Source organism: Bos taurus, chromosome 21 (genome assembly GCF_002263795.3).
Source record: "Bos taurus isolate L1 Dominette 01449 registration number 42190680 breed Hereford chromosome 21, ARS-UCD2.0, whole genome shotgun sequence".
NCBI lineage: Eukaryota > Metazoa > Chordata > Mammalia > Artiodactyla > Bovidae > Bos > Bos taurus.
The window spans coordinates 44,933,932-44,959,087 of NC_037348.1; the positions used below are offsets into that span (position 1 = coordinate 44,933,932).

The following is a 25,156-nucleotide window of genomic DNA, read 5'->3' on the forward strand; positions in this document are numbered from 1 at the left end:
CTGCCAACTTTTTGTTCCCTTACTGATCCCTTCCTATAGGAAGACTTGATCAAATCCAATTTGTCCATTTCACACTGTAGGCAGGAAGCCCAGGGCCTGCAAACTTTTCCAGAAACGAAAACATACAAGAAAATGCCTGAGATCTAGGCATGAAAAGGGCAGACACCAATTTAAGAAAATTAAACTACAAAATTTTAAAATGTTCCATTAAATTCATATATAAACTTAATTTTTCATTTTAAAACATATGAATTTCCTCACATTTGAAAATAATTAGCACATTAGAGTTTTACATTTCTCAAGAATTCTGACATATCCATGACTGCTTAAAATGCGTATCAAATCATTAATGAGTCAACACAGTCAATTAATTTCCAAAACCAGGATAATCCATTCAGAAAATTTTTTGAGAAAAGATATTCAACATTGGATATGCATGCATCTTAATATTTGATGACATGGGGTAGGGTCTCCCTTTTCTCCCTCCATTCCCTAACTGCCTGCCTCCTTCATTTCCAAATTACATAACAGTTCAGAGGTGGGTGGCAGTGACTCCTGCAAGGGAGGGCTAGGGAATTGTGAGGACGAAACATTTAGGGGTAAGGAGGATAAGGGGCTTAGAAAAGAAGAAATCACAGGAACTTCCTCGGTGATCCAGTGGTTAAGAAACTGCAACGCTTCCAATGCAGGGGACAAAGGGTTCATGAATGATACACATGAAAACACAAAACAGAAGCATAGATACATCCTGGCAGGAGGCTTCTAGAGAGCAGCACCTGGCTTACATCCAGCTAGAAAACAGCAACCTCAGTCCCACAACCTCACAATGTGCAGTAGCTTGCAAGTGCAGCAGTTAGTGGAATCTTCCCTGGGCAAGTCTTCACATGAGAATACAACCTGGCCAACAACTGCATTACAACTTTTTTGGACCCTCAGTAGAAGATACTGCTAAGCCACGCCCAGACTCCTGACACAATGATAGTAAGACAGAAAAAGATCTTATAAAGCTACAGTAAGACAAATACAAGGTTAAAGTAAGTAGACTAGTAGTAGTATTTTGTAATGTATTATCTGGCAATATGTTGAAACATAAAAGTATATCAGATCAGATCAGTCGCTCATTTAAAAGCATATATATTGTCGACTGAAACATTTAAAAGCATATATATTGAAACATTTAAAAGTATACATATTTCTTTCAACTGGATTTTTGTTGCTCAGTCCTGTCCGACTCCTTGCAACCTCTCCTTGCAACCTCACAGACTGCAATATGCCAGGCTTCCCTATCTTTCACTATCTCCCGGAGTTTGCTCAAACTCATGTCCACTGAGTCAATGATGCCATCCAACCATTTGATCCCCTGTCACCCCTTCTCCTCCTGCCCTCAGTCTTTCCCAGCATGAGGGTCTTTTCAAATGAGTCAGCTCTTTGCATCAGGTGGCCAAAGTATTGGAGTTTCAGCTTCAACCTCAGTCCTTCCAATGAATATTCACGGTTGATGTACTTTAGGGTTGACTGCTTTGATCTCCGTGCAATCCAAGGGACTCTCAAGAGTCTTCTCCAGCACAATTCAACTGGATAGATATCAGCATATCACAAAAATGATCAACTATGATATTAAGACACTGGAAATTTCCTAGAAGCAAATTCTTTATCATTCTTCTGCCTCCATCCAATTCCTACAAATACCACACTATCACTGTTTCCAGTTCACCTTATGTGTAGCCTTTTAGAAAGTGCAAAAGGCAGGGAGGTGGAAAGGATATGTTTTCCCTCCTGGAGGTATATCGTTCTCTGAGGAAGAAAGCAGAAGTCCCACTCAAGCTCTGTTGAGCCCTGACCTCTGTGGAAAATCACTGCTCTTTTCTAATCTTTTCATTTTATAGATGAGAAAACTGGAGCTCACAGGAACAGACTTGCCAAAGATTAGCATGGTAGAGCCTGAATTAAAACCTATTTCCTGATTTTTTTTCACTCTATCACATGTCTATTAAAATAACAAGAGGACCCTGAGTTTCCTAATGTTGTTTTTGGAATGAGTCCAGTCATATTTTTTTTAAAAAGCTAAATATGTACAGATGCCTACACTGCAATTTCCTTCAAGCTGCCACTAATGATTTTTCTATTATTAAGAGCAAAAACAAACATACCTTGGTTGCTTACAACAGCAATTCTGAAATAAATGGCAGCACAAGAGAGAGCAACAGAATTTTTAAGTCTAAAGCTAGAGGGTTAGTTTGCTCTTCCTTACCACAACTTTCTATTTTACTATGTTAATTCATTTAGTTTAGAATACTTGTAACTACCATCCTTCTAAGGGAAGACCTATGTTAATTACCCAAGGCACCCCCATACTAACTCTACCTAATTTTAACAGTTACTAAATACTGTTCACTCTATCCTATGGGGGAGAAGAGAAATAAACATTCTTCTAAGCAGAAACAATATAGTTTAAGTACACCAAGGGTATATCCAAAACAGAAAATAAAAGTAATACTCTGAAACAAAAGTTACCTGTAACTCTAGAACATTTTAATTCTACAGAGCTTTAATAAATAAAAGGCCCCAGCTTCCAAATATCTATCCAAAAAAGGAATGAATAATGAATCCCATCAGAACTGGGGAAATTTTCTTTTTCTTTAAAGGAAGTGGGGGAATGAGAGCAGATAACCATTTTCTTTCAAAAAGATAAAGATAAAACACTGCTTCCTCAAATAACCACTCAGACTGTCATTGAGATGAGTAGGCAAGAAGAACATAAATGTGTATTTGCCTTGTGTACAGTATTGGGCAATTAAATGCCAGCATGGCTATTTAGGAATGGCTTGCTAAAACGTTGAAAAAATGAAAGACTTCATCCTTGTCATAGACTGCCACTTCAGTGGAACATTCGGTGCACATGACTGGGTGATAGATTTCTTCCACATCTGTCTCTGCCTCCTCCGCAGCACCTTCTTGGTTAGACCTCATCTTCTTATGGCCTCGCCTTTTCTTCCTGTTCTCTGGGGGTTTGTATCTCAGAATCTCTTCCTTGTTGACAGAACAATTCATTACAAACATTGCTCTGTATTGGGTTTTATATGATTCATGCCTAAGAGGAAAATGAAATGGAGAATTTGGATGTATGTTCTATTTTAATAGTTACACATTTAGATAAAAATTTAAGACTATCTATCAAAAACTTACTGAAATACCAAACAAAGTTAAAACATGAGAACAAAACAAGAAATTCAAAAACTTTTAAGAGTTATTTTAAGAACAGGAAGGGACCTGTTACAAAAATAGATAATAAAGAATGAATATATTCTACTGCTCTAAAACTAACTTTTACATCAGTAGAAAAAGTTTTTGATTTGCTCTTCCAACACAGAAAGACAAGAAAAGTTGTTGGAAACTTGAGAGGTAATGTTTAAAAATTCTTTGACTGCATCTTTTCCTATTGTGGCCTGAGACTCTGCCCTCCTCTCATTACAGGTGGTGCCATTCTGGTCACTATTTTAGTAAAAGCTACAATTTTAAATGCTTAAAGAGCACCTGACTTTATAATGTCCATTCTTGGCTTCACTCCAATAGTCTAAAGAATAAATAATGCTTTCTTTGTTCTCCTCAAATAACTTTTTTAATGTTTTTTCCTACTTTTCTTGACTTAGTAATTACTGTTACTTTTCTTTTCTCTGCCTTAAAGCTCATGCAACAGAAATATCTATTTGGCTAAAAACAGTGAAGTCAAGTTATGCCTCCACTGGTTCTAAACTCTGATCTTTTCCTCTTCCACCAACCACCAGGCTGGTGCTTCTCTAGGTGAGACCATAAAAATTACATTTATACTCCACCATATTGGAATCCTGTATTCATATGGAACACAATTTTTACCAAGACCAATTTCTACTGTTAGATCTTGAAGCAACTTCTTTTGGGTATAGGAATCCTGTAACACAGCAGTATGGTTTAATTTAAAAGAGAAGCAACTTAAATACACAGGTACTTTACTTTTTCTTTATTTCCCACTCTAGGTGTCAATTTATATACAAAAAACTTAAGAGTTCAAATGGAGAGTACAAAAATTCATTGTTGCAGATGATCAGAAACCTCAAGTTAGCTAGTAAGAGTAAAACTACATCTGGCTACTCAGTGACTAGAACAAATCTACCACCTGCATCATCATTTAGTTTCAGTTAACCTGATTTAGAACACGGACTAAGTTAGACGTTTATAAGGCTACTGGCAAAAAAAGGAGGAAAAAGGCAAGAGTATATTTGGATTAATAGAATGACGGGGATAAAAAAATACATGATCTTCTCAATTGATGCATAAAAAGCATTTGAAAAATTCAACACTCTTTCATAATAAAAAATACCCAAAAACTAATATAAGGAACTCAATATAATAAAGGCCATATATGAAAAATTTATAGCTAACATCATACTCAATGATGAAAGACAAAACTTTTCCTCTAAGACAAGGGAACAAGACAAAAAATACCTGATTTTACCACTTCTATCCAACTTGAAAGTTATAATAAGTGCAATGAGGTAAGGAAAAGAAATAAAAGGCATCCAAACCGGAAAGGAAGAAGTAAAATCTTCTCTGTTCACAGATGACATGATATTATATGTTTAAAGTTCTATAAAGATTACACAAAAAACTATCAGAGCTAATAAATTAAGGCAGCAAAGTTGCAGAGTGCAAAATGAAGACATAAAAATCTGCTGTTTCTATACACTAGCAAAGAACAATCCAAAAGGAAAGTAGAATAGAGATTACCAGAGGCTGGGATAGGTACAGATGGAGAATGGTGACTTACTGTCTACTGGGGAAACAGTTCCTAAATGGAATGATGAACAAGTTCTGGAAATGGAGAGTCATGATGGCTGTACAATTGTACTGTAGTTCATGTCACTTAAATGTACACTGGAAGGTCAGGTGCACACTGCTATATTTAACATGGATAACCAACAAGGACCTATTGTATATAGCACAGGAAACTCTGCTCAACGTTATGTGCAAGGATGGGAAGGGGTTTGGGGGAGAACGGATAAATATATATATATGGCTGAGTCCCTTTGCTATTCATCTGAAACTACCACAACATCGTCAATCGGCTATACCCCAAAACAAAATAAAAAGTTTAAAGTTAAAAAAAAAAAGGTTAAAACAGGCAACAAGATAAGAGTGTCCATTCTCACCACTCCTATTCAATATATTTCTAGAAATCTTAGTCAAAGCAATCAGGTTAAAAAAAAGAAAAGGTAACCAAACAGAAAAGAAAGAAGTAAAAGTATCCCTGTTTCCAGATGACATGATCTTATGTATACAAAACTCTAAAGATTCCAAAAAGAAAATGTTAGAACTAATGAATTCAGCAAAGATTCAGGATACACAAGCAATCAACAAAAATCTGTTGCATTTTCACTAACAACAAACTGAGAAATTAAGAAAACAATCTCATTCACAATAACATAAAAATAATGAAATACTTAGGAATAAATTTAACCAAGGAGGTGAAGGATCTATACACTGAAAACTATGACAGTGATGAAAGAAATTGAAGAAAACACAAATAAATGTAAAGATATCCCAAGCTCAGAGACTGCTACAATGTCCATGCTACCCAAAGCCATTTTATAGAGTCAATGCAACCTTTATCAAAATTCCAGTGGCATTTTTCATAGAAACATAAAAAATTCTAAAGTTTGTATGGAACCATAAAAGACCTCAAATAACCAAAACGATCTTGAGAAAGAAGAACAAAGCTAGAGGCATCGCACTTCCTGATTTCTAACTATGCTGCGAAGCTACAGTAATCAAAACAGTATGGGATTGGCATAAAAAACCAGACTCATTGATCAACAGAACAGAACCAAGAGCCCAGAAATAAACCCATGCATGTACCATAAACTAATATTTGGGAAGGAGTCAAGAATATTCAATGGGGAAAAGACAATCTCTTCAATAACTGGTATTGGGAAAACTAGATATTCATAGGCAAAAAAATGAAATTGGACCCTTAACTTACACCACTCACAAAAATTAATTTGAAATAAAGACTACAACTTAAAATTTGAAATCGTAAAACTCCTAAAAGAAAACCTAAAAAAAAGCTCCTTAACACTGGTCTTGGCAATGTTTTGGAGCTGACACCTAAGGCACAAGCAACAAAAGCAAAAATAAACAAATGGGAACTCCATCAAACTAAAAAGCTTCTGCGCAGCAAAGAAACAATCAACAAAATAAAAAGGCAACCTATGGAATGGGAAAAAATATTTGCAAATTATATATCTCATAGAGGGTTAATCTCCAAAATATATAAGGAACTCAATATAAAAAAATCCAATTAATAAGTGGGCAAAGAAGTTGAATAGACATTTTTACAAAAAAGACATACAAATGGCTAACGGGTATACAAAAAGGTACTCAATATTATCAGGGAACTACGTATCAAAACTACTGCAAGATCATCACCTCAAAACTACAGTAAGATATCACCTCATAGAATAGATATGATCAAAAAGTCAAAAGATAACAAAAGTGAACCCTTGTGTACTACTGGTAGGAATGTAAATTGGTACAGCCACCATGGAAAACAGTACAGAGGAGCCTCAAAAAGTCAAAAAGAGAACCGTCATATGATCTAGCAATCCCACTGTTGGGAATGTATACAAAGGAATGAAAATACTCTCTCAAAGAGACATCTGAGCCCTCACCTTAGCCAGGTGATCAAGGTCAACATTAATAGCCATAAATCATGTTGATAGCTTGTTGCCTATGATATAATGTGATGAAAATGGCACTTTACTTCAGTGGTCTTCCTCCCAAAAACCCATTACAGCATTTACAACAGCCAAGATGTGGAAACAACATACATGTCCATCGACTGATGAATAAATAAAGAAAATATGGTATATACACACAATAGAATATTATTCAGCCATTAAAAAGAAAAAAGAAAAAAATCCTGCCATTTGTAACAACATGGATGGAGCTTGAAGGAATTATGCTAAGTGAAATAAGTCAGAAAGAGAAAGACAAATAGTGTATGATCTCACTTATATGTGAAATCCAAAAAAAAAAGAAACCAAACAACTGAACTCATAAAGTTGGTGGGGGAGACAATGTTCATCACAACACTGTTTATAATAGCCAGGGCATGGAAGCAACCTAGATGTCCATCAGCAGATGAATTAATAAGAAGGCTGTGGTACATATGCACAATGGAGTATTACTCAGCCATTAAAAATAATACATTTGAATCAGTTCTAATGAGGTGGATGAAACTGGAGCCTATTATACAGACTGAAGTAAGCCAGAAAGAAAAACACCAATACAGTATACTAACACATATATATGGAATTTAGAAAGATGGTAACAACAACCCTGTATTGCGAGACCGCAAAAGAGACACTGATGTATAGAACAGTCTTTTGGACTCTGTGGGAGAGGGTGAGGGTGGGATGATTTGGGAGAATGGCATTGAAACATGTATAATATCATATGTGAAATGGATCACCAGTCCAGGTTGGATGCATGATACAGGATGCTCGGGGCTGGTGCACTGGGATGACCCAGAGGGATGGTATGGGGAGGGAGGTGGGAGGGGGGTTCAGGATGGGGAACACGTGTACACCCGTGGCAGATTCATGTTGATGTATGGCAAAACCAATACAATATTGTAAAGTAATTAGCCTCCAATTAAAATAAATAAATTTATATTAAAAAAAAAAGTTGGTGGGGGAGGGTAGGTGGATGAAGGTGGTCAAAAGATACAAACTTCCAGTTATAATGATTAAGCTCTGGAGATGCATGTATAGCATGATGACTATAGTTAACAATGTGCTGTGCTTAGTTGTGTGTGTGTGTGTGTGTGTGTGTGTGTGTGTGTGTGCTTAGTTGCTCAGTCGTGTCTGACTCTTTGCAATTGCATGGACTGTAACCCACCAGGCTCCTCTGTCCATAGGGATTCTCCAGGTAAGAACACTGAGTGGGTTGCCATGACCTCCTCCTGGGGATCTTCCCAACCCAGGGATCAAACCCAAGCCTCCCGCTGTATCACATACTTGAAAAATGCTGAGAGTAGATCTTAAAAGTTTTCACCACCCAAAAAAAGGAACTATGTAAGGTGATGGCTGTGTTAACTAACCTTATTGTGGTAATCATCCTGCAATATATTTGAATATCTAATCATTACACTGTATACTGTATACCTAAAGCTTATACAATGATATATGTCAATTACATCTCAATAAAGCTGGGAAAAGATTTAATTCTTAAATGGTCTAGCTAACAATAAATTGAATATTCAAATGAAATACTCTTACAGCAACATTTTTAAATGCTTAAAATAGTAAATTTTATGTTATCACAATAGAAAAAAAGAATGAGTCTATTTGAGAGATTTCATCATCTTAAAATATATATGCAGTTTTACTGAATCCTTATCAGCACTGGCAAGTACTTATTAGAAAACCTAGTTAGACTACATATAATCAAAATTATTTCTATAAAGATTAGTCGTGCAGCACAAGGGATATATGAGGACAGAACTTTATCAGAATTCCTAAGTACCTCAAAAGTCTATTTAAACAAGGACCACCAAGTGGTTTTATTTTCATGCGTGTGTGTGTGTGTGTGTGTTGTTACCCTTTATCAGTTACCTTTGGCAATCAAGACATAGTGTAGTCATGCAGGCAGGGCAATTCAAGACAGCATCGCTATTCGGAACAGGCTGCTGTTGTTGACGTGGTCGCTGTATTCCAAAACCATGGTAGCTAGAACAGAAAGAGGAAGGGTGAAGCACATTAAAGCCAGATCTTCCTTTCTAAGGCCACTTTCCAATAAAAGAAATCAGTACCCTTTAGAAAAATGGTTAATTCTAGGAATGGGGCACATAAGGTAGACCTGGAACATCCTGTAGTGCCAGAAAGTAAGGCGGTACTCAAAAAGAAAAAACAAAACCAAAAATCCATGAGACAGTATGTTAAAGGGGCACAGGAGTCAACTCAAAGAGCCCCTGATGACTGAAATTAAAACAATTAGAGCATTGAAATAAAACAGAGTTAAATTATAAGCAAAGTATAAATAAATACCCATGACTCTATGCTGATATAAATGACTTAATATGTAAATAAATGGGGAGAACAGACACATCTCCCATATGTAAGAACTACAAATAATTTATGAAGATACTCTCCCCTAAAGGAGACGGAACATGACTCCTTAAGTCTAGGCTAAATATAATAACATCCTTCCAAATAGAAGGTACAGAAAGGTGTGGAAAGAGGAACTTTACAGCTGAGAAACTAAATCATGCTTGATAGTATGTGCCCTTGATACAAAGTGATGAAAACGGCACTTTACGTCTATGGTCTTTCGCCCCAAAACCTCTAATTCCAGTCTGATCATGAGAAAAGCATTAGATAAATTCCAATAGAGGACCCTCCCACAATATTCCTGACCCATGCTCCTCAAAACTGTTAAAGTCATCAAAACCAAGGAAAGTCTGAGAAACTCATAGCCAAGAAAAGCCTCAGTAGACATGACAACTAAATGTAACATGGTATCCCAGATGGGCTCTTGGAAGAGAATATAGATATTAGGATAAAAACTAAGGAAATCTGGGGGGATTCCCTGGCAGTCCAGTGGTCAGGTCGTCTTGCTGTTGGTTGCAGGGAGTAATAAGAAAATTCTCTGTATTACCAGCTGAATTTTTCTGTACCTCTAAAATTATTCTAAAAAAGTCTACTAATTAAACACACACACATCAATAAAGCTACTTTTAAAAAGCAAGCATTGTAAGCTCTAAGTGCCTAAGAATCTTAGTCTGTTTTGTTCCCTTTTGTATTTCAAGAGTCTGGAACAGTGTTTTGCGTATAGTAAGTGCTCAACAAATATGTGCTGATTGAAAAAATAAAGTATGAATTTACTTACAAAGACACTAAAGTATAAAAGGATATATTCTTAAAAGGGGCTTATAGATGTTACTTCTCAAGATTACATAACAATGAAAATACATTCCATCTTAAGTCACTGACAACTTCTGTTACCGGAATCAGGAGCTAGATCTTAAGCTCCTTAATTATTTCAACAGCGCTCATAGCACTTAAAATGTTCATCTCACACTGTAGGTGTGAAAACTACTCATCACTTAAATGCAAGCGACAGCTGTAAGTGGTGCACGGATGAAACTGAGAGAAGAAAAGAGAACAAAGTGGAAGAGTGGAAGCTAAAAGGTGGTACACAAAGACCCACACAGCATCACATTCCCTCTGGACTGGACAACTATAGATTCCTGGGCCCCACCCTCGATGAATCGAAACTTCCTGGAGTAGGACTCAAGGGTTTGCATTTCACTCTCACCAGTGATTCTGAAGCTCAGGCAGGCTAGGGTAACATTAGGTAACAGTGATAAGCTTTCAGCTTTCATTTTTATGATAAATCGATCTTCATCAAATCAAATTTGAAATAGAGTGTGGAGTTTCCTCTTGAAATGATGGAAATGACTTGAAACAACATAGGAAGTGGTTGCACACCCCTGTGAACACACTAAATGCCACTGAACTGCTAACTTCAAAATGGTTAACATTACGTCATGTGAATTTTACCTCAACTTTAAAAAGTCAAATTTGTAAACATGATTCGAGTATTCATATAGAAAACATCACATCCACTCTTAATCCACATAAACTCTTTTACTTTTGGCCATGCTGAGGCATGCGGGATTTTAGTTCTCCAACCAGGAATCGAACCTGAGCACCTTGCAGTGGAAACGTGGAGTCCTAACCACTGGACCCCCAGGGAATTTCCCATATAAACTTTTAATCTCTAAGTAATTTTATACTGCTTATTTGAAAAAAGTCAGCTTTGTTTCTTGAAGGGAGAGACTTGACTAACTACAGCAGTTTGAATTCAACAACAGTTTTTAAAAAATATATGGTCTAAAGAATGTATATAACTGAGTCACTTTGCTGTACAGCAGACATTGGCACGACATTGTTAATCAACTATGCTGTTGCTCTTCAGTCACTGAGTCGTGTCCAGCTCTTTGTGACCCCATGGACTCCAGCACACCAGGCTTCCCTGTCTTTCACTATTGCCCAGAGTTTGCTCAGATTCATGTCTATTGAGTCCATGATGCTATATTTCAAATAAAAATAAATAAATAACCAATGGCCTGACTGAAATTTGCTTTTCATTTTCAAAATATTCAGTAGTTTTTTTTCTCAAACTTTCTTTATGCATGACCCGGGTCTCCTGCATTACAGGCAGATCCCTCACCATCTTAGCCACCAGCAAAGTCTCTATAAACATACACACATACACTCAAAACGTGAGTACAGTGAAAATCATCTTTTAATCATTTTCCCTAAAGATCTGAAATATTAAATTTAAGTTCTTACCCTCTTCTCTGTGCGTCAACCCAGGCCTGATCTCTGTTATCTTTTTCAGGATCATATAGTAATTCATCATTTGTTGGAATTCTGTGTTGTTTCTTCTTTTTTTTCTTGGTCACTTGTGCTAATTTTGAAAATGTTAAGAATATGGCTAAGTAGCATGTCTAAAATTCACACCTTCTTTTACACAAAATGAAGAATCCTATTTCCTAAGGTATACATTTTTTCTATCTTCCTAAAAAAATTTTTTTAAACTATTCCTCCAAATAAAGTTCAGAACCGAGTTCAAATAATGAGAAGTCAGAGTCTCAAAAAAGCCACCCAAATCAAGTCAAGAACAGACACTAATTTTTTTTTTTTTTGGCTGCACTGCTCGGCTTGCAGAATCTTAGCTCCCCAGACCAGGGATCAAACCCAGACTTCCAGAAGTGGAACCATGGAGTCTCAACCACTGGACCACCAGGGAATTCCTTAGAAACTATTTTTGATGTCTTAAATTTTCCATAAGTTCTCATACATTAAATGCGACTGATTTCAGAACAAAAATGAGTGGAACACTATGATCATATACATATACTAGACCAACTTGAACAAGTCAATATTTATGCAACAATATATAAAAATATAAAATCATTTCTTTACCTTATAAATATGTTATGTATGTATTCCATCATAACTACTGATATAATTTAGTTTTAGCTCTTGTCATTATGCTCAACTTTGCTCAAAATTTACACAAAATCAGGGGCTTCCCTGGTGGTCCAGTGGTTAAGAATCTGCCTTGCAATGCAAGAGACACCACTTCCATCCCTTGTCTGGGAAGATCCCACATGCCGCAGAGCAACTACAGCCTCAGCCCGGTGCCTAGAGCCTATGCTCCACAACGAGAGAAGCCACTGCAATAAGAAGCCCACGACTGCAACCAAGAGTAGCCCCTGCTCGCCGCAACTAGAGGAAGCCTGCACGCAGCAATGAAGACTCACTACAGCCAAAAAAAATTCTAATTTATACAAAATCAATTTCAAAGAACAGAGAGGTTGATTTTTTTAAAAAAGCAACAACTTAGGGAAAATTCTACAAGAGAGTAAAACCTAGAAACTATCTGCAGTTGTGAAAGCAAATGCTGCTGTGCTAAAGAACCCTGAAGGAAAAAGAGGCCGAGAGCCTTGAGCAGAGAGCTACTGAGTCAGGACTCTCCTCCTCTCCCCAGATGCGCCTCTGCACACTGCCCTAGTCCCAGGCCCTCAGGTGTGTGTGCTTCCATCTGTTCTACGCACAATCCTGCTTTTGTTTTCACATCAACCGCCTGCAATTTCTTAAAAGATAAAACTCAAAGGGAAAACCTAATATCAAATTGCTAGGTAACACTTCTTTCATAAAATATAGCTGCTAAACCTGGTGAACATGTTCCTTACCTGCTTTGTCTTCATCTTCAGAATCAGAATCAAAATATATATTGTCATAGTACTTTGTCGGAGCTGTTCCAACTATCCCATCTCCTGAAGACCCTAGTCAAACCATAAAGGAAGTTTAAAGACTAAAAAATACAGAATTGACAAGATAAAAAACTCCATACATTCTTCCATCACTTCAAACTGCTATCGGCTCATTCCCAATTTCATTTCAGTGGAAAAATACTTTCACATCAATGACTTATTGGAGTCAATGACTTACTGTATTTCTGTGCCCTATGCAATTACAGAGAACTTCTCGTCCTCGAATATGTGTTCCAAATCATGAGAAAATTATTCTTCCTCTCTTGCCAGAAAGAGACTGAAAGCACATATGATAATGATAAAAGCACATCTAATTAAACAAAATAGCCATATTTTCAAGTTACCAGCATATATATCTCTACCTTTCAGCCATGCAGTATACTGTAGAGAACAGGAAATAAACATCTTGTTTTAAGGGACTTTAGAAAAAAGAGGGTAAGAGCTCTATAAAGAGTCAGGAGGAATGAGTCAAGGACATGTTCTTCCTCTCCTCAGTAGTGCCCAGTGCTGTGACATTACCTACACTTCTGTCATCATATGCGTACATCCCTAATTCTTCCTCTTAATTAATATCTGCCTTTGCTTTGATCATTATCATATATTCTTTCAATTCTTAATAGTTAATATATGGCATAATAATATGGAAACCAATGTTGAGGAGTCCTACTTTCACAAAAGTTTTCAAGGCAGGTACATTTTACATAACAGACCACGCACCAGAATTAAGTATATTTCATTACTTACTAAAATAAGATAGGAATTTGTGGTGACACATTGCTCAATCTGCTATATCAGTGTTACATAACCTAAAAAGTACTTCTATAAGCTAATGTGTCTTTCTTTATCCTAGGGTAAAAAGTACAAAAGGAAATCATATAAGTAAACAACGCTTAACAGCCTCTTTCCAGCACCACAGGAAAAGTCTGCACTAGCAATGAAAGAAAAGCACGCTCAGGTTGCCAAGTACATTTATTCATTCACTCAAGACGTGTTTACTGGGCACGGACTGAAAGTGCTGGGGACACAACAGAACACAAATAAGGGTCTCTGCCGTTATGGAGCTTAGAAAAATATCTATGTGAGAATCGAACTAAAAGTTTACCTGTTTCTAGAGAAGATAACTTGTCCTCCATTGTTTTTATGGTAGAATTTAATTCAGCTTCCATTTCTTTTTCAAATTCATCTTCACTAGAGGATTCACTTTCCCCAGTAAGGCATTCTCTGATAAGTTTTCGTTTTTGGTCAGGAGTTCCATGTAAAAGCACATCCACCTCATCTTCAGAACTAGAACACATTTAAATCACAAAGAACATGAACATTAAAGTATTAAAATAACTTGAACACCTATCATCCCATTGCCCAACAATTTTAAGTTTCATAAGGTTGCACTGGATTCAGCTGTCATTACATACAGCTCTTCTGACTTCAACCATTTCTGCATATTTCCAAACATATTTTTTAATGTCTGCATACCATTTCCTCTTGCAGATGCTGTATAGTTATTTGTCCTTGCTATTAAACACATACAATGAATAGCTCTGGATATATAATTTTGTTTCTGTTGATTTCCTTAGGTTAAATGTCTAAAATTAGACATAAACATCCTTCTGACTTCTGGAATTATCACACTACTTTTCAAGTGTATTGCACCAATTCGTAATTCTATCAGCAATGAAAATTTTACTGGGCGTTTGTTTCAAAGTCTGGACACTTAAATAAAACTTAATATACGTAACAGACAGCTAATATATCCACACAAAATGTTAACAGACAGTAAATAAATATCACAGTTTAAAAGGCACAGTGCTACAGGGAACTATAAAAAGAGAGAGAGACCTAAAGTATATTCCAAATTCTCCTGAGCAATGTATGCCGATTTGCCCTTCTGTGCCTGGGTTTCCCCATCAATAGCAGTATGGAATTAAACCAGGTATCAGAAGAAATGAAATGTTATCCAGATGAAATGCCTAAGACATTTCTAATACAGTCAATAGTACATATATAATGTTCAATGATTCATGGTCTGATGAACAGTTACAGACTATTCATGGGTTTTGCTTCACTATTTTTCTCTTCTATTAATACACCAGAAGAAGGTAAATAAGAATAATACAACTCATGCCAATCAATTTTGCTAATGACAGAGGCCTTATCCAGATTTTACTCCCAAGAAAATTCCCCATCCTGATCAGCATGCTCCCTTTTTCATCACCTCTATATTCACTCAGGTTCTCTTATCTCTGCCTGTACCATCAAGGCCTAATGATCTCCAGGTCTCAAAACTCTTCTGCTTCCTTCCACCCTGAACCCTGATGCCAGCATATTACTCCTAAAGAACTGTTATCACATCACTACCCAAATCCAAAAGAAAATCATCCATGACCAAAACTCCGAGTACAGCATTCAAAAGAATCTTCCACAATCTGGTTTCAACTTATCTTTTCAGGCTTATCTTTCACTGTTACCCTTGAACTATCACAGTACTCTTCAACTGGGGGCAATTTTGCCTCCTAGGGAACATATGGCACAGCTAGAGATATTTTTGATTGTCACAACTGGGATGTGGGAGGAGGGGTTACTGGCATCTAGTGGCATATTTACTGCCTGCTGTAAAAGGTGCATTCTCCAAGCCCAAGTGGTCCTCAGCTATGATACCAACCCACTGAACACGTAGCAGCCATGTGGGCCTCTCCAAGTAACTCCTATAGATGGGAGTTGGAAGCAAGAGCAACCAACACAAACGGGATGCTCAGACTGCTTGCTCTACTGTGAGGTGTCTCTTACTCGGGAGACTCATGTGTTCTGCCAGCTTCCATGAAACAGTAACAGGCGATAAAGGAGTCACTTCTAGATAGAGTAAAATCAAATCCTGACAGACACCTCTTAAACACCTCTCTAACACAATTTCCCTTTCCAAAACAAGCATTGGATTCAGCAGGCAATACTGCCTAATAACACTGTTTTGTTTTCAAAGTATTTACAGTTACCTTACCAGTGGCAACCATCACAGGAATATAAAGTCTCCTTACAAATATTTAACTACATGGGAATTCCCTGGTGATCCAGTGGTTAGGACTCTGTGCTTCCACTGCTGGGGGCCCAGGTTCAATCCCCGGTTAGGGAACTAAGATCTCACAAACTGTGAGCCAAAAAAAAAAGGCATTTAACTACAAAAATGTAAACTGACTTAAAGAAAAATATTAAATGAATAATAACAAGGGTGAATATGGGAATGATAATGGAAGAATAACTCAAGTTCAGGAAACACTGAAACCAATCAAACTGAATTACTAATTGAGACCTACTTTCACAGACTGGGCCCCTAAGTGAAACTCTTCATAAGGGAATCCTGGAATCCATCCTCACTTCCCACAACAGAAATCCTCACAGCAGTCTGATCTCCCATCCTATAAACCTTCCTCAGGATAGTATGAGGAAGCACTGTGATTAAGAGAAAAACGGTTTCACAGAAAACTAGTCGGACAGAATGTTTTTAAGTTTATGAACAGGATCTGCTGACAGCTTTAAAAATGGCTAAACTTGCCTGGAAATACCTAGTCAACATAATTGCAAGTTTCCCCCAGGTAGGATTAATCCCTCCCTTCTGGAAATTCCCGTGGAACTTCATCTGTAACTATCCCAGGTCATCTTTTTCTACAGCGCTCTTCTGCAATACACGTTTATTTCCAAGACCTGTATCTCGCAAGATACTTATCTATCTTATGTCCCCTACTTTACCGTTAAACCTGTCGAAGACAAAAAATCTTATGTCTGATCTCTGTAGCCCAGAGCAAGCATACAATAGCCTAATTTCTGTTTATGGCAGTTTAATCTTCATGATGTTCAATTCACAGTTAAGTCCCAAGTGCCTCACAACAAACTCGAGATGTTTATTATACTTCCTTTTTACAAACGAGAAACCGACGATAAGAGACTGGCCCTCAGTCACAGCGCTGGTAAGCTACAGAAGCAGGATTCGACCTCACGGCTTTTGAATCTTACGCTTAATTCCAGAATATGGACTATGGCCCTTCCCTGCGCCAATTTCGATCCTGCCTCCCCCGTGACTGCAAGACCTCACCAGAACCCCCGGCGGAGTTCCACAGACGACAGCGGGGTGCGACAGGGTCCCGAACCGCTGGCCGGAGTATCCGAAAGGGCCCGGAAAGCGCAGCAAGTCGGGAGGCTGAGGTCCGACCTTGGTCCGAAGCCTCGGGGGCCGGGGAGAGGCAGGGGGACGGGGCGGGCCAGGGGCCCACCTGCTCAAAGCCGGCTCCTCGTCGCTAGGCTCCTCAACTGCGTACGGGTCGTAGTCGTCTTGGAGGCGGTTCATAGTGACTAGCCCCTCCGATACCATCCACAGGCGTCTGCCGAATGACTGTTTACTCCGCAGGTCCCTTCCCTAAAGTGCTCCGACACAACTTCCGCCCGCACTTCCGAGTCCTTAATGCGCGCCTGCGCGGTTATTCCCAGCGAAGGGCTGGTACGGCAGGCGGGTCCCAAAGACCTGCTGCTACCCTTCGCAACAGGAATATGTTCCTATTTGGAACATAGGAAGCCGCTACCTTATTACTGGAAGTTGCAGTCAGCACCCTCATAAGTGGCAGTATGTGAGATAAACACTCCACTTGCCGTGTTTCACGTTGTGACATGAAAAACCAGAAATCTATATGCTGAGGGACTTGTAGCCTTAGATCAGGGCCAGTAGGTCTCCAGACACTAGCATTCGACGTCCCTCCAGCCTCGTCGCCTGAAACACTTCTGCCTTTTTTTCTCGCGCTACTGCCTTGGTTTCACAGTTCTCCCTTCTCAGTCTGACTTCCGCCCTCTTCTGTCTTCCAAAAAGTTGCTAAGCTGTCATTCAATTCAGTTCAGTTCAGTCGCTCAGTCGTGTCCGACTCTTTGAGACCCCATGAACCGCAGCACGCCAGGCCTCCCTGTCCTTCACCAACTCCCGGAGTTTACCCAAACCCGTGTCCATCGAGTCGGTGATGCCATCCAGCCATCTCATCCTCTGTCATCCCCTTCTCCTCCTGCCCCCAATCCCTCCCAGCATCAGAGTCTTTTCCAGTGAGTCAACTCTTCGCATGAGGTGGCCAAAATATTGGAGTTTCAGCTTCAGCATCAGTCCTTCCAATGAACACTCAGGACTGATCTCCTTTAGGATGGACTGGTTGGATCTCCTTGCAGTCCAAGGGACTTTCAAGAGTCTTCTCCAACACCACAGTTCAAAAGCACCAACCTGTCATTACTTCCTAATTTGCCTTTCTTGACCTCTTCTTGCTGCTAAGTCACTTCAGTCGTGTCCGACTCTGTGCGACCCCACAGACGGCAGCCCACCAGGCTCCCCCGTCCCTGGGATTCTCCAGGCAAGAACACTGGAGTGGGTTGCCATTTCCTTCTCCAATGCAGGAAAGTGAAAAGTGAAAGTGATGTCGCTCAGTCGTGTCCGACTCTAGCGATCCCATGGACTGCAGCCCACCAGGCTCCTTGGGATTTTCCAGGCAAGAGTACTGGAGTGGTGTGCCATTGCCTTCTCCATGACTTCTTAGTCCCAATCTTTTCTCAGCCCTTACCTTACACATTCACTGGATATGTCAGATGAGACAGATGACAGCGTCTTGACTGTAAGACCGTTTCTTCTGTTTCTTTACCAGCCTATATTCAAGCGTCTGCCCCCTTAGGGACAAGTGACCCCTCTTAATGATCCAATTCAGATGACTACTCTGTCTTATTTAATCCTTGCCCTTTCCTCTGATACTTTGTCGAATTTCCTCTTGCTTGGCTAGATACCTCCGCCTGTTGCAATTCAATCAATGTGGCCCCAAACCGGCACAGCATCTTTCACCCCATTCCTATGCCTCAGCCAATAGCTACTTTTGACTCAATTTCTGCTCTTACCACTTCCTGACATCCTTAGAGTTGCCATAGACTGAAAGTCTTGGAATCGATTGGACTCCTTTGTCCCTTCTTTGCCAACAAAGGGCTGTCTAGTCAAAGCTGTGGTTTTTCCAGTAGTCATGTATGGATATGAGAGTTGAACCCTAAAGAAAGCTGAGCGCAAAAGAATTGATGCTTTTGAACTGTGGTGTTGGAGAAGACTCTTGAGAGTCCCTTGGACTGCAAGGAGGTCCAGCCAGTCCATCCTAAAGGAAATCAGTCCTGGGTGTTCATTGGAAGGACTGATGCTGAAGCTGAAACTCCAATACTTTGGCCACCTGATGCGAAGAGCTGACTCATTGGAAAAGACCCTGATGCTGGGAAAGATTGAAGGCAGGAGGAAAAGCAGTGACAGAGGATGATGAGCTAGTTGGATGGCATCACCGACTCAATGCACATGAGTTTGAGCAACCCTGGGAGACTGTGAAGGACAGGTAAGCCTGGCATGCTGCAGTCCATGTGGTCGCAGAGTCAGGCACGACTGAAACAGTAAGTGATTTTACAGATATTATATTTGTCTTCATCTGATCTGCTTAGTATAACCTCTAACACCTATTCAGTTCAGTTCGGTTCAGTCGCTCAGTCGTGTCTGACTCTTTGGGACCCCATGGACTGCAGCACGCCAGATCTCCCTGTCCAACTCCCGGAGTTTACTCAAACTCCGTGTCCATTGAGTCGGTGATGCCACCCAACCATCTCATCCTCTGTCGTCCCCTTCTCCTCCCGCCTTCAGTCTTTCCCAGCATCAGGGTCTTCTCCAATGAGTCAGTTGTTCACATCAGGTGGCCAAAATATTGCAGTTTCAGCTTCAGCATCAGTCCTTCCAATGAATATTCAGGACTGATCTTCTTTAGGATGGACTGGTTGGATCTCCTTGCAGTCCAAGGGACTCTCAAGAGTCTCCCCCAACGCCACAGTTAAATTCTTCAGTGCTCAGCTTTCTTTATAGTCCAACTCTCACATCCATACATGACTATTGGAAAAACCACGGCTTTGACTAGAGGGACCTTTGTTGGCAAAGTAATGTCTCTGCTTTTTAATATGCTGTCTGGTTGGTCATAACTTTTCTTCCAAGGAGCAAGCGTCTTTCAATTTCATCGCTGCAGTCACCATCTGCAGTGACTTTGGAGCCCCCCAAAATACAGCCTGTCACTGTTTCCATTGTTTCCGCATCTATTTGCCATGAAGTGATGGGACCAGATGCCAGGATCTTAGTTTTCTGAATGTTTTGTTCCAAGCGAACCTTTTCTCTCCTCTTTCACTATCATCAAGAGGCTCTTTAGTTCTTCTTCGCTTTCTGCCATAAGGGTGGTGTCATCTGCATATCTGAGGTTATTGATACCTCTCTCTTCCTTTCCCGATTTGGAACCAGTCTGTTGTTCCATGTCCAGGTCTAACTGTTGCTTCCTGACCTGCGTATGGCTGACCTCAAGAGGCAGGTCAGGTGGTCTGATATTCCCATCTCTAAGAATTTTCCAGAGTTCGTTGTGATCCACACAGTCAAAGGCTTTGGCATAGTCAATGAAGCAGAAGTTCTTCCTGGAACTCTTGCTTTTTCCGATGATCCAACGGATGTCGGCAATCTGATCTCTGGTTCCTCTGCCTCTTCTAAATCCACCTTGAAGAGCTGGAAGTTCAGGGTTCACGTACTGCTGAAGCCTGATTTGGAGAATTTTGAGCATTATTTTACTAGCGTGTGAGATGAGTGCACTTGTGCGGTAGTGTGAGCATTCTTTGGCATTGCCTTTCTTTGGGGTTGGAATGCAGACTGACCTCTTCCAGTCCTGTGGCCAGACTGCTGAGTTTTCCACATTCAGCACGTTCACAGCATCTTTTAGGATTATGAAATAGCTCACCTGGAATCCCATCAACTCCACTAGTGAAGGTCCTAAGGCCCACCCACTTGACTTCGCAGTCCCGGATCTCTGGCTCTAGTTGAGTGGTCACTGCTGCTGCTGCTGCTGCTAAGTCGCTTCAGGCGTGTCCGACTGTGTGCGACCCCATAGACGGCAGCCCACCAGGCCTCCCTCCTCCCTTGGATTCTCCAGGCAAGAACACTGACTGGAGTGGGTTGCCATTGCCTTCTCTGAGTTGAGTGATCACACCACTTCACTACTTTCTGTGTAACACCTATTATTCAAAGTGTTGTAAACTTAACAGAGACCCTTTCCCCAAATGGGGAAAGTGACAAGCGTTCGTAAGAAGAGTTACTACTGGAAGTACAACTGAGAAGATTCCATGGTTTGAACGATTAAGCACATCACGCTCAACTTTTCTGTGCATCACCAGTACAAGTAACGAAACACACTGCGTAATGCCGAAGTGATAGAAACTTTATTAGAAATACGCAGCAACCGCCGAGAGAGCAGACTACGTAGCCACTATAAGCTCGTCTATTCTTCATAAACCGTGTTGATCAGGGGAAAGCGCGAACGCAGTCCCCCACTACCACAAATTATGCAGTCGAGTTTCCCACATTTGGGGAAATCGCAGGGGTCAGCACATCCGGAGTGCAATGGATAAGCCTCGCCCTGGGAAAACCACCTTCGTGATCATGGTATCTCCCCTGCCAGGTAAGTATGAGTTGATGCCCGCCCACCGCCCAGCACCCTCGAGCTCGCCCCACTCTGCACGCACGGTCACTTCCCTCGCACCACCTCCGCACACTCAGCTCCTGCTCGTCCCTCGGCCCGGCCTCGCCCACCCGGGGAACAACCTCAGGAACCTCCGCGTGTGCACACGCAGGACGCCGAGGCCCGGGAGGAGCGGGACCAGCAGCCTCCGCGCGCCGCTCATCTACATACGCCACGCCCCCATACCGGTTGTGTGACCAACCAATCCCCAACCTAGACAAGTTGCCTTGAGGTTTCTGGGCCCGCAGCGAGAAGACGCGACCTGGAGGGGGAGCCCGGGAAAACAGGAGTTCTGGGCGGCCGGAACCCCGCATTTGAGAGTGAGGATGTGAGTCGCGGCTCCGTTCTAGTCTCACCTTCCGATTTTGTTTTCACAGCCAGACCGAACTCATCCCCACTGGGCATGGTTATTATGAGGATCTTTCCCTCCTCCGACCCCCGTTAAATATTTAAGTAATAAGATTTCCGCAGTCAATTTAAAAGCGATCGCTTTATTCGTAGTGTCTTCCTGAGTTAGCATCTCCATCAACTACTTCAACACATACCTGCTTCAAGATACACACTAAACCAAGTGAAAGTTAGAGGGAAAAAAAGTCAAGAATCTAACCTTGAAGAAAGTAAACCAGGGCAAGGTACAAACTTCTTCCACTTTGCAAAGAATACAGTGCTTGAGTCAAGTATATAGTACTGGCAAATACAAAGTTTTAAATTTTATTTTGGCCGTTGCCCTGCGATTTGCAGGATCTAAGTTTCCCCACCAGCGACTGAGCCTCTGCTCCCTGCAGCGCAAGCACAGAGTCCTAGCAACTGGACCGTCAGGGAATTCCAAACAATTTTTAGAGAGTAAATGAAACATTTTATATCCCAGCTACTCTGCCCACTTAGAGTCTACCCTTCCCCTGGAATCCCAGTAACTAGGCTGACCGATAGAATGAGGCCCAAGTGATTTTCAGGGGATTCTGAGGCTAGGTCAGCAGAAGCCTTACATCTTCCTCTGTGTCTCTGAGAACCTTGTGTGGCCGACTTGAGCTGTGAATAAGAAGGCTGACAACACTGGGGCTGCCATGTTGCGAGGAAGCTGCTGCTTTAGAACCTGACTCTTCTCCCTCCCTAAGGAGAGAGTAAAGATAGAGGTGCTGCTGCTGCTGCGTGACTTTAGTCGTGTCCGACTCTGTGCGACCCCATAGACGGCAGCCCACCAGGCTTCCCCGGCCCTGGGATTCTCCAGGCAAGAACACTGGAGTGGGTTGCCATTTCCTTCTCCAATGCAGGAAAGTGAAAAGTGAAAGTGCAGTCGCTCAGTCGTGTCCAACTCTTAGAGACCCCATGGACTGCAACCCACCAGGCTCCTCCATCCATGGGATTTTCCAGGCAAAAATACTGGAGTGGGGTGCCATTGCTTTCTCTAAGATAGAGGTAGGCCACCGTAAGTTGGTAGATGGCAGGTCCAAGAAGCATAGGAACTTACTAAGATTGTCTTGGGTGGCTGAAAGAGGAGTAGCTCTCTACCCCTACCTGCCAAATCTTAAAAGTTATAAAAAGGCCTTAACTGGGTTGTCAGGTATACTGTTCAGAGGATCTCAACAACGCCTTACTTCCTCAAGGTTTTTTCCTTGGGATAGCTCCCACTGTGGGAGTAGTAGGCAGAGGGTACATTCCAAGGACAGGGGAATGGTTGCCTGAGTCTAGCTCAAAGACCAGTGGTCACAGCCTACCGATCATCTTCTTCAACAGAAGACCAAAGTTTTGTCTCCAATCTGTTCCTGGTTGGAGAAGTAAGATCCCACAATCCAAGAGCCATACATGGAAAAGGGACACACTCAGGTTTCAGCCCCAAACTGTGACCCCAGACATTGGGGAAGAGAGAAATCCCTTCCCAAACTGCAGATTTGGATGAAAATAGATGAGTGGTTTTGTTTCAAAGCTCTTAACTTTGGGGGTGTTTTTTTTTTTTTTTTGGGTGGGGGGTGATATTTTTGTGCAACAATAGAGAAATGGAAGAGGGATACAGAAGTAAGCAAACAAGTAACATGAAGTAGAAGGGGGAAAAGTGGGTTAAGGGATAGAGAAGACACGACGGAGAGCAGGGATTGGGGTGAGGGCTTACAGTGTTTGACAAGGGGGTCAGGGAAAGCCTCTCTGTTTCAGTTTGCTACATACTCCTGCTTCCCTTTGCTTGCTTGTCATTAGCACATGTAACCACCAAAAATCGACAGGCTCAGCCCCTGAGTTTACTTGTTCTGTCCTAAAATCAAAGTCCTAGTCCTAGAATCAAAACCAACTCGTTAGCATTTCCAATTCTTAGTTTTAAATTTATGGGAGTAAATAAGTAATGACTTAACTTTGTGGATCAGAATGAATATGGATGGAATTGTGGCCCTGATCAGGGCCACAATTCTCAGAAAAAGAAAAATGGGTTTCCTAACAGGTGTCTCTTTCATGTCATTGTTACTCACAGGAGAGTATTGTACCTCCCAAGAAAGCTGGGTGGAACAATAGTTGAAAACCAGGGAAGGGAGTTCCCTGGCAGTCCAGTAGGACTCCTCCCTTTTAGGGCAGTGGGTCTGGGTTCAGTCCCTGGTTGGAAAACTAAGATCCCACAAGCCAAGAGGCACAGTCTAGAAACAAACAAAACCACAGAAATATATAGCATATGAGTGGTACATTATCCTACAAGATTTCAAAGCATAGAAAGAGCACAAGCAGAGGGAGAATCTGAAAAGGTATCACAGCAATCATACAGTTGGAGTAACCATAGGTGCAGCATCTCGTGGCTGAAAGGAATCCTAAAGGATCTTTCTATCTAGTTACTGAGCCACGCATTGCTTGCAGATGGATATTGAAAGACGGGTAGGGTTTGGATGGTGCTTGCGCTGCAGGGAGCAGAGGCTCAGTCGCTGGTGGGGAAACTTAGATCCTGCAAATCGCAGGGCAACGGCCAAAATAAAATTTAAAACTTTGTATTTGCCAGTACTATATACTTGACTCAAGCACTGTATTCTTTGCAAAGTGGAAGAAGTTTGTACCTTGCCCTGGTTTACTTTCTTCAAGGTTAGATTCTTGACTTTTTTTCCCTCTAACTTTCACTTGGTTTAGTGTGTATCTTGAAGCAGGTATGTGTTGAAGTAGTTGATGGAGATGCTAACTCAGGAAGACACTACGAATAAAGCGATCGCTTTTAAATTGACTGCGGAAATCTTATTACTTAAATATTTAACGGGGGTCGGAGGAGGGAAAGATCCTCATAATAACCATGCCCAGTGGGGATGAGTTCGGTCTGGCTGTGAAAACAAAATCGGAAGGTGAGACTAGAACGGAGCCGCGACTCACATCCTCACTCTCAAATGCGGGGTTCCGGCCGCCCAGAACTCCTGTTTTCCCGGGCTCCCCCTCCAGGTCGCGTCTTCTCGCTGCGGGCCCAGAAACCTCAAGGCAACTTGTCTAGGTTGGGGATTGGTTGGTCACACAACCGGTATGGGGGCGTGGCGTATGTAGATGAGCGGCGCGCGGAGGCTGCTGGTCCCGCTCCTCCCGGGCCTCGGCGTCCTGCGTGTGCACACGCGGAGGTTCCTGAGGTTGTTCCCCGGGTGGGCGAGGCCGGGCCGAGGGACGAGCAGGAGCTGAGTGTGCGGAGGTGGTGCGAGGGAAGTGACCGTGCGTGCAGAGTGGGGCGAGCTCGAGGGTGCTGGGCGGTGGGCGG

At 41.2% G+C, this 25,156-nt stretch overlaps 1 protein-coding gene and 1 non-coding gene across 3 annotated transcripts; both read right to left on the bottom strand.

Moving 5' to 3' along the window:
* Nucleotides 1-212: 212 nt before the first annotated feature.
* On the bottom strand, nt 213-17,295 carry EAPP (E2F associated phosphoprotein). Of its 2 annotated transcripts, NM_001075800.1 has the most exon segments (6): nt 213-3,091; nt 8,652-8,765; nt 11,394-11,511; nt 12,803-12,895; nt 13,986-14,167; nt 17,143-17,249. In NM_001075800.1, coding segments are annotated over 6 exon segments (858 nt in total). In that variant the 5' UTR covers nt 17,217-17,249; the 3' UTR covers nt 213-2,814.
* Nucleotides 17,296-21,240: 3,945 nt separating this feature from the next.
* On the bottom strand, nt 21,241-21,404 carry LOC112443327 (U1 spliceosomal RNA). The gene has a single exon (XR_003031664.1). It is a non-coding gene; the product is annotated as a U1 spliceosomal RNA (small nuclear RNA).
* Between the last annotated feature and the right edge of the window lie 3,752 nt (nt 21,405-25,156).